The sequence below is a fragment of the Carcharodon carcharias genome, chromosome 19 (assembly GCF_017639515.1).
Source record: "Carcharodon carcharias isolate sCarCar2 chromosome 19, sCarCar2.pri, whole genome shotgun sequence".
NCBI classification, from domain to species: Eukaryota; Metazoa; Chordata; class Chondrichthyes; order Lamniformes; family Lamnidae; genus Carcharodon; species Carcharodon carcharias.
In genome coordinates, this window is record NC_054485.1 from 95,151,043 (window position 1) to 95,161,362 (window position 10,320).

General features: G+C 50.3%; 1 protein-coding gene across 1 annotated transcript in view; it reads right to left on the reverse strand.

Moving 5' to 3' along the window:
* LOC121291884 overlaps positions 1–5,690 on the reverse strand; it is a 40,234-nt gene extending 34,544 nt beyond the window's left edge. The window contains exons 1-2 of the mRNA XM_041213532.1: positions 5,587–5,690; positions 3,521–3,781 (exon numbers count right to left, since the gene is read on the reverse strand). Coding sequence (XP_041069466.1) covers positions 3,521–3,641 — 121 coding nt within the window. The 5' untranslated portion in view covers positions 3,642–3,781; positions 5,587–5,690. The remainder of the gene's footprint in view (positions 1–3,520; positions 3,782–5,586) is intronic.
* Between the last annotated feature and the right edge of the window lie 4,630 nt (positions 5,691–10,320).

Genomic DNA, 10,320 nt, shown 5'->3' on the forward strand with positions numbered 1-10,320 from the left:
GGGAAAGAGAGTAGGGGAGGGGGGGAAGAGAGTAGGGGAGGGGGGGAAGAGAGTAGGGGAGGGGGGAAAGAGAGTAGGGGAGGGGGGGAAGAGAGTAGGGGAGGGGGGGAAGAGAGTAGGGGAGGGGGGGAAGAGAGTAGGGGAGGGGGGAAAGAGAGTAGGGGAGGGGGGGCTAGTGAGTAGGGGAGGGGAAAGGGATTGGGGAGGGGAAAGGGATTGGGGAGGGGAAAGGGATTGGGGAGGGGAAAGGGATTGGGGAGGGGAAAGGGATTGGGGAGGGGAAAGGGATTGGGGAGGGGAAAGGGATTGGGGAAGGGAGGGGGGAAGGGAGTAGAGGAGGGGAGGGGGAAAGGGAGTAGGGGAGGGGAGGGGAGGGGGGAAAGGGAGCAGGGGACGGGGGGAAGGGAGTCGGGGAGGGGAGGAGGGAAAAGAGTAAAGGGGAAGGGGAGGAGGAGGTGGGATGGGGAGGGAGGAGGGGAGGGGGAGGGAGGAGGGGAGGGGGAGGGAGGAGGGGAGGGGGTGGAGGGGGAGGAGGGGGGGAATGGGAAGGGAAGGGGGAGGGGGAGGGGAAGGGGAAGGGGAAGTGGAATTCAGAAAGGGAGTAGGGGAGGGGAGGGGGGAAAGGGAGTAGGGGAGTGGAGGGGGGGAAAGGGAGTAGGGGAGGGGAGAGGTGAAATGGAATGGGGGAGGGAGAAGAGAGGGGGTAGAGAGGGGAGCGTGGAGAGAGGGGAGGGGATGGTGGAGGGGAGAAAGGATGGGGGTGGGGGAGGGAGGGAAGGGGAGAGAGTGGACGGGAGGGGGGAAGGCGAGAGAGTGGACGGGAGGGGGGAAGGCGAGAGAGGGGAAATGGGGTGAGAGGGGAGAAAGGGAAGGGGTAGAGGGGGAGAGGGAGAGGGGGAGAGGGAGAGGGGGAGAGGGAGAGGGGGAGAGGGAGAGGGGGAGAGGGAGAGGGGGAGAGGGAGAGGGGGAGAGGGAGAGGGGGTGAGGGAGAGGGGAGAGGGAGAGGGGGTGAGGGAGAGGGGGAGAGGGAGAGGGGGAGAGGGAGAGGGGGAGAGGGAGAGGGGGAGAGGGAGAGGGGGAGAGGGAGAGGGGGAGAGGGAGAGGGGGAGGACGAGGGGGAGGACGAGGGGGAGGACGAGGGGGAGGACGAGGGGGAGGACGAGGGGGAGGACGAGGGGGAGGACGAGGGGGAGGACGAGGGGGAGGACGAGGGGGAGGACGAGGGGGAGGACGAGGGGGAGGACGAGGGGGAGGACGAGGGGGAGGACGAGGGGGAGGACGAGGGGGAGGACGAGGGGGAGGACGAGGGGGAGGACGAGGGGGAGGACGAGGGGGAGGACGAGGGGGAGGACGAGGGGGAGGACGAGGGGGAGGACGAGGGGGAGGACGAGGGGGAGGACGAGGGGGAGGACGAGGGGGAGGACGAGGGGGAGGACAGGACGAGGGGGAGGACGAGGGGGAGGACGAGGGGGAGGACGAGGGGGAGGACGAGGGGGAGGACGAGGGGGAGGACGAGGGGGAGGACGAGGGGGAGGACGAGGGGGAGGACGAGGGGGAGGACGAGGGGGAGGACGAGGGGGAGGACGAGGGGGAGGACGAGGGGGAGGACGAGGGGGAGGACGAGGGGGAGGACGAGGGGAGGGGATTGGGAGGACGAGGGGAGGGGATTGGGAGGACGAGGGGAGGGGATTGGGAGGACGAGGGGAGGGGATTGGGAGGACGAGGGGAGGGGATTGGGAGGACGAGGGGAGGGGATTGGGAGGACGAGGGGAGGGGATTGGGAGGACGAGGGGAGGGGATTGGGAGGACGAGGGGAGGGGATTGGGAGGACGAGGGGAGGGGATTGGGAGGACGAGGGGAGGGGATTGGGAGGACGAGGGGAGGGGATTGGGAGGACGAGGGGAGGGGATTGGGAGGACGAGGGGAGGGGATTGGGAGGACGAGGGAGGGGGAGGGGAACAGAGGGGGAGGGGGAGGGGAACAGGGGGGGAGGGGGAAGAGAGGGGGAGGAAGGAGGATGAGGGGGAGGGGAGGGGGAGAGGGAGAGGGGAGGGGGAGAGAAGGGGGGGAGGTTAAGGGAGTGGGGGAGACAGGGGAGTGGGGGAAAGGGGAAAGGATGGGGGTGGGGAGAGAGTGGAGGGGGTGGGGGAGGGAGAAAGGGGAAAGAGGGGAAATGGTGTGAGAGAGGGGAGAAAGGAGGAGGGGGAGAGGGGGAGAGGGGGAGAGGGGGAGAGGGGGAGAGGGGGAGAGGGGGAGAGGGGGAGAGGGGGAGAGGGGGAGAGGGGGAGAGGGGGAGAGGGGGAGAGGGGGAGAGGGGGAGAGGGAAGGGGAGGGGGAAGGGGAGGGGGAAGGGGAGGAGGAGGAGGGAGGGGGAGGAGGGAGGGGGAGGGGGGAGGGGAGCGGGGGAGGGGAGCGGGGGAGGGGGAGAGAGGGGAGTGGAGGAGAGAGGGGAGTGGGGTTGGAGGAGGGGAGTGGGGGAAAGGTGGGGGGTTGGGGGAGGGTTAGGGGAGGGAGGGGGGACGAGGGGAGGGGGAAGTGGAGAATGGCACGGGTGATGAGGAGGACATGGGAGGAAGAGGGGGATAGGGAAGAGGGGGAAGAGGTGGAAGAGAGGGGAACGTGGGGACAAGGGAGGGGGTGGGAATGAGGGAGGGGGACAAGTGGGGGACGAGGGAGGGGGATGAGGGGCTGACGAGAGGAGGGACGAGGGGGGGATGAGGCGGGAGGACCAGGGGGAGGGGACAAGGGGGAGGGGACAAGGGGGAGTGAATGAAGGGGGGATGAGTGGGGACACGAGCGGGGGACAAGGGCTCAGGTTGGAAAGGGCAGGGTGGGGAAGGAGCATCCAGGGTGGCATGACAGACCATTGGCGGGTTGTGGGGGGGGGGGGTGTTGGGGGCGGTTGTGGGTTGGAGGGTGGGGGTGGTGGGAAGCGCCTGTTCTGGAAAGGGAACCAGTGATCGAGGCACGCACCTCTTACCTCTCCCACCCAAAGCCTGAGCAGGGTGACCTCCCCACCCCCCCACACCTCCCCTCACCCCCACACCCACCCACACCTCCCACCTATAAACCCACTGACGGGAGACCCGTAAACTTCTGCCCAAGGATCAGCCGGCGGGGCAGCTCTGAACATAGTTTAGAAAGTGAATAGATTGCACAGCATAAATATTTAGAAATGTTTACATTGTAAAATTCATTGGCTCCCTCTTAAAAGATGGTCTCTCCTTGTGACAAAATATTTGAGTAACTCTCTAAGTAAAGGAATTCCTTTTAAATGAAATCCTCTCTCTCTTAGCGATAGCTTCTAATTAATGATCCCTTTCTCACTGAATCCCCAGAGAAAATAATCTTTATCTCTTCAATCTTATCAAAACTGTTCATAATTTATTTAAACGTTTATATTAATTCTGCTCTTATTCTCTGCTGCAGTGCTGATTTGTACAGACTGATTTAGAAAGTCCATTCAGTACCAGATGATACAAACTTCACCTTCAAAGTGCCATCCGTAAATGAAACTCACCATAAATAGTTAGTGTGTAATCTGCCTGTGTAAAGCTGACGGGGTTGATTGCGATGCAGGTGTAGGTCCCACAATCACCTTTCCTAGCGCTCGGGATGATGAGGCTTCTGTTCCTGTTCATTAGCAGGTGAGGCCGAGAGATTTCCTTTCCACCTTTCTGCCATTGATATCCATGAGGTTTTCCAGAGACATCACAGGTCAGACTGATGGTGGACGCGAGCGAGCTGGAGTTGCTTAATATCGAAGCTTTCGAAAGCTGATCTGAAGGGGGAAATTACTGATTAAAGAGCTGTGATACTGAAGCCTTCATTTGCAATGAAATCTCCCTGTACATCATGGTTGCAATACGTGTTGCAGAACTTTGCATCTTATACAGCACCATATTGCATCCAAAACACATCCATACCTCCCGCCTATAAACCCACCGACGGGAGACCAGTAAACTTCTACCCAAGGATCGGCCGGCGGGGCAGCTCTGAACATAGCTTAGAAAGTGAATAGATTGCACCGCATAAATATTTGGAAATGTTTACATTGTAAAATCCATTGGGTCCCTCTTAAAAGATGGTCTCTCCTTGTGACAAAAGATTTGGGTAACTCTCCAAGTAAAGAAATTCTTTTACAGCCATTTTCAAAGCCCAGTTGTGTGATGAGCGCGGTCGCAAATATGTCCACAGTTTCGTCACAAACAGGAATGTGATGGATGGTCAGCTCATGTGGTTTTTGAGGGAATAGGGAGAAAGTGGAACAGGACAAAAGGGGAATTTTCTGCTCTTTGAAAAGCAAAAGTGGATCTTCAGTCTCCATCTGAACCGCTGGAGGGGGCAACCGGGGTCTCAGTTTGAAGAGCTATCTGCAAAATGATACCTTTAACATTACAGCTCTCCCTCAATACAGCGCTGCAATATCACTCGAAGCGTTAACTGTATTCCTCTCCGCAGATGCTGTCAGACCTGCTGAGTTTTTCCAGCTATTTTTGTTTTTGTTTCAGATTTCCAGCACCTGCAGTTTTTTTTTTTGCTTTTATCTTAGTCTCGGTGTGGGGGTCGGCGGGCGGGGGCAGGGGAGGATTTTGTGTTGCTCATCAGTGGTCGCGAGTCCGACCTGCAAGTGTGTGGATTAAACGCTTTGTGGCCGAGTAACAGCCCGCTCGGCAGGAAGCCGGCCCGGTGCTGAGGAGAACTGGGACGCCTGTAGAAAAGGGGTCAGGCCGTAAACCGTATGTCGATCACGGTCACCCATTTAAAAGGCACCGCTGGCTCGGGACTGTGGCAACTGCAGCAGAAGAACTTGTTTGGTAGCAGAAGTTTTTACGACACTTTGAAATGCATTGGACTATTGCAGCACCAGCAGGCCACAAACCTGAAGGCATGATTTAGCACAGCACCTTCATTCCTAATGTCCCTTCATATTTGCAGGCGGAAAGGTGCCCGAGGGAAGGCCAGGACCAGAGGTGGAACTGCAAACCTGGCCATTCTCACCCCGTTTGTACTGTAAAGGGTTAATGCTCAGTATGTAAATAGACACTCTACAGTGATGTACCATTGGAGAGGAGAAGATTGAGAGGGGTTCTGCCAGACGTATTCAACATCCTGATGGATCCAGGCAAAGTAGCTGGAGAGAAAGAGTTCCCACTGGCTGAAGGGTTGAGAACCAAAAAGCACTGATTTAGGGTTAATGACAAACGAACTAATGGTGGGATAAGGAATACATTTTTTTTTTTACACAGTCAGCGTTTAGGATCTGGTATTCATTGCCTAGGAGTGCGGCAGACTCAATCAATGGCTTTCTAAAGGGAATATTGGACCTTCACACCTGGGACACTCCACCATCAAGGTTTTCCTCTTCAGTTTTCCAGGTACAGACGGTCCCAGGGCCAGCTGTTCAGGAAATTCCATAGCTGCTACACCAGGTTTTTCAACCACCCAAACCCAGCAGGAATGGTGGGTCGACTGGGGGGAGGGCGGAGTGGGGACGCAGCAGTGATGGTGGAGGTGGCAGTGGTGATGTTATGTATTTTGCCATAATTCAAATCATTGCTACTTAAAACCATGAAGCGAGCATACCTATTATCCATAGCCGAACACGCCGAGCAGTGATATTCTGTAAATTGATGAGAAGAATATAATAGCCCTCATCTGAAGGAGTTAAATGATGAAGGACAAATGACCCATTAAACGGAAAGAACTCAAGGCGACCTGAATACTTTTTCATTAAGGAAGGTTTCGTAGCCCCTGCATGAAACTGCAACACTCCACTTGTGGTTCCATTCTCTGTATTTCCATGGGATACTTTCCATTGGAAAACCTTCGCCTGGTCCCTTTGATCCTCATTCACTCCAAGAAAGAGCACAGAACTCCCAGGAGCACAGTAAACTTCAGTTTCAGTTTGACCTATGAAAAATAGAAACAATGATTACCTCAGCCTCTGTGCAATCTGGAATGTGTGTTTGGCATTGCTTTATGAGCTGAGAGTAAATTTTACTTATCCGAATCATCACCACTTTACTGTCAATGATACAACTGATGAATGTACAGAGGCACAGCCTAATGTATAACGTCCACAAGCTCACATTGTCAGTGTGAAATTGGCCGAGTTCTCCATGGTGTGCACTACCAGGTGCTGAATCACTGGGTGTGACCTCACAGGCAGCAGTGTCAGGAAGATATAACAATGTTATTGGAGCTTATTGTAAAGTAGTGGTAGCTGTGTCTATATTTATGTATGTGTGTGTCTGTGTGTGTGTGACTTAATCGGATTGAAGGCAGCTGGTCTGAAGGCTTTGATGTATTAGGAAAAGCTAGGTTTGAAATGTTAAGTAGGTAAACATGGGGAAAGTTCAGAATATAAGGGGTGAAAGTAAATTTGCATTTTTAAATAAACCACACTAGATTGTTTCAAAGCAGTGGTGAGATGTGTCACCCAGCCAGGTGAAGTCAGAAACAGAGAGTTTATTTTTCCTAAAGATGACTGATAAACTTAGTACTATGAGAGATTGTTATTAGAAGTATAAAGTCCAAAGACATAGTGAAACAATCAGAATTTTAATTCAAAGGGGAAAATACGTACAAGGGAGTGAAGGTTATGTGTAAGGATAGGAATTCTAAGATCTAAGATGTGCGAAACACCTTCAGTATCTAAGCCTCAAGTTGCTGTCTACAAAGAACTGAAGTTAAAGAAACTCATTTTGAATTAGATTGGTCAGGGAATCATGCTTCTTTGCCTGGGTCTTACAAAACCTAAAATAAAAGCAAAATACTGTGGATGCTGGAAATCTGAAACAAAAACAAAAAATGCTGGAAAAACTCAGCAGGTCTGACAGCATCTGTGAAGAGAGAAACAGAGTTAACGTTTCAACTACATATGACTCTTCAACAGAACTAAAGAGAAATAGAAATGTGGTGAAATATAAGCTGTTTAAGGGGGATTGAACAGGTGAAGCTGGATAAAGGGCCAGTGTCAGGTGGAGGCAAAGGAGAGATTGCCAAAGATGTCATAAACAAAAAGTCAAAGGGGTGTTGACGGTGGTGATATTAGCTAAAGGATGTGCTAATGGTGACATTAAGGGTGGAAAGTAGGATGAGCAAGTGACAGATAGCCCTAGTGGGGATGGGGTGGGAGGAAGGAATCGAAGTAGGCTAAAAGGTGGGGATAAAACAATGAATGGAAATACATTTTAAAAATAATAATAGAAATAGATGGGAAAAGAATATATTAAATGTATATATAATAAAAAATTTAAAAAGTAATAAAAAAAATGAAATCTCTACGTCTTACTGTTGCCTTAACGAAAGTGTAACTGGGAGTTAGATTAATTAGGGGATCTAGAAGTTATTACAGTAATAATTTGTTGATATTTGTATGTGCTTAAAATCATTTTTCTTGTTAATAAATGTTTAATCTAGTTTTGTAAAAACCTATAAGACTTGGTGGTCTTATTACTACTGATTTCAAGGCATGCATCTCGAAATATATACAAATTGCAAAACAAGTTGGGGTATTTGTTTCAAGTTGCCTTTTGGGATTTGAACAACTCGGCATTTACCATCAGCTGTGCCATAACAGCAGGCAGGAGATTGGAAAATCCCAGGGCCAGAGTCCATTATTTTCCATCAAACATTGGTTGGTCAGTAGACAGAAAATTACAGGCCTGGTTTTCTGATAAGCCACCAGTAGTGTGAGCAACCCAAGTAAGATAGACCTCCCATTGACTCTCTCATTTCCCCTTCTCTTTTCTTGCTATCTGTTCCATCTCTCCCTCCGCCTTCACCTGTTTCCCTCAATCTCTCTCACTCTCCTCTCTCTCACTTATCCCTCTCCATCACTCCCTGTTTCTCACTTCCCCTTCTCACTCTCCTACCTCCATCTAATTGCTCCTTCTCTTACTTTCATACTCTAGCTCCCCCTCCCACTCTCATCATCTATCTATCTCTCCGCACAGTTGCACTCCCTCTCCTGCAGTCTCTCTCACTCCCACCCTCTTTTTTCTCTCACTCCTACCCTCATTCTTTCACACTCCCACCCTATCGTGCTCTCTCTCACTCCAACTCTCTCTCTCACTTCCTTTTTCTCTCTCTCACTCCTGCTCTGTCTCCCTCTTTTTATTGCTATCAGTTTCTGCAATGGATTGTTTACCTTTAACTCATTAAAACCATTAATAAATCATTATCCTTGGAGAAGTTGCTCTTTTGATCATTTGTTCTGTACATAGTTGTGTTGTGCCTATGGTTTGAAAGCACTAACTCAGGAATTAATCTGATCACCTTCTGATGGCACTTCCTCCATTAAGGGTTGCACACAGTCCCTTTACTGTGGGCATTCAGCAACCAAAGCCGTCCTCACTTTCTGGGGGGTGGCTGGATTACTTACCTGTTGTCTGACACTCCGCATCTCATTAAAGCAACATGATTTTACTCCTGACCTGACTCGGATGAATACTCGGTATTAAATCACAGAATCATTCAGCGCAAATGTAAACCATTCTGCCTCTCATGCCTGTACTAGCTCTATGCAAGAGTCCTAGTCTCCAGCTCAGTTAAACCCCCCCCCCAGCTCTGTCTTCATAAGGAGGATAAACACCTCAAAAAAGAGAAATTTAATCATTCCATTTTGCAATTAATTTGCTTCCACCATGCTCCCTGGCACTGCATTCCAGGAGGTAGCAGCTCGCTGCATAAGTAAATGTCTCCTCATTTCCCCGCTTCTTTGTTTTGCCAATTATCTTCAATCTGTGACCTCCTTTTTAAAAATTCTTTCATGGAATATGGTCATAACTGACAGGCCAGCATTCATTTCTCATCCCTAATTTCCCTTAAGAGTTGTTAATCACATTGCAGTGGGAGTCACATGTAGGCCAGACCAGGTAATGTTTCCTTCCCTAAAGGGCATTGGTGAACTAGATAGGGTTACACAACAATCTATTATTGCTATTACTCAGCCTGGCTATCATTCCATTTTTTATTAACTGAATTTAAAGTCCTGCATTTGGGATTTGAACCTGTGTCCCCAAAGAATTAGCCATGGCCTCTGGATGTTTTGGTCAGTAACATTACAACCATGCCACCATCTCCTTCTAGAAGCTTACATACTCTTTAGAACTATTCCACTTAACCTATATTGCCCCTCCCTAAATAACCAGAATTAAAATCACTTAGAAATTTAAATGTACATACCCCACACTCAGTTTGAGACAAATACCAGAGTATCTGGAGACTTCAGTGAGCAGAGCAGAGCTGTAAAGAGCGAGACTTCAGTGAGCAGAGCAGGGCTGTAAAGAGCGAGACTTCAGTGAGCAGAGCAGGCTGTAAAGAGCGAGACTTCAGTGAGCTGAGCAGGGCTGTAAAGAGTGAGACGTCAGTGAGCAGAGCAGGGTTTAAATTTAAGGAAATAATCTTTTAATTAAAAACAAACAAAAAGTATGGAAGAGAAACTAAGTCAGTCTGGAAGGCAGAGCAAATATAGACCTGATAAGGCACAAGGGAATAATACAAGGCTGGGTTGCATCTATTTTAACGTAAGGAATCTTACAAGTAAGGTAGATGAATTGAGGGTCATTAACACATGGGAATATGATATTGTTGCTATGACAGAGACATGGTTGAGGGAAGGGCATGACTGGCAGCTCAATATTCAGGGTGTAGAATCTTCAGGCATGGGGTGGGGGGTGGGTGCAAAAGATGTGGCATTGCACCATTGATTAAGGAATCAATTATTGCAGTAACGAGGGATGGTATCTTAGAAGGTTCCTCAAATGAGGCCATCTGGTAAAACAAAAAGGGGCAATCACTTTGCTGGGAGTGCACCATAGGCCTCCAAACAGTCAGAGACAGATAGAGGAGCAGATATGTTGGCAAATCTCAGAGAAGTGTAAAAATAATAGAGTAATAGGAGATTTCAACTTCCCCAATATTAACTGGGATAGTCTTCGTGTGAAAGGCTTAGCAGGGGCAGAATTCTTTAAGTGTTTCCAGGACAGCATTTTGAGCCAGCATGTAGAAAGAGACGGGGCAGTACTAGGCCTAATCTTAGGGAATGAAGAGGGGGAAGTGTCAATGGGGGAGCATTTAAGAGATAGTGAGCATAACTTTGTAAGATTTAAGTTAGTTATAGAAAAGGACAAAGATGGACCGAAATAAAGGTCCTGAATTGGAGGAAGGCCAATTTCAATATGATAACACAGGATCTGGCCAAAGTGGTCAGGGAGCAACTCCTTGTAGGAAAGTCCACATCAGAACAGTGGGAGTCATTCAAAAAGGAAATAGTGAGAGTTCAGGACCAACATGTTCCTGTAAAGGTGAAGG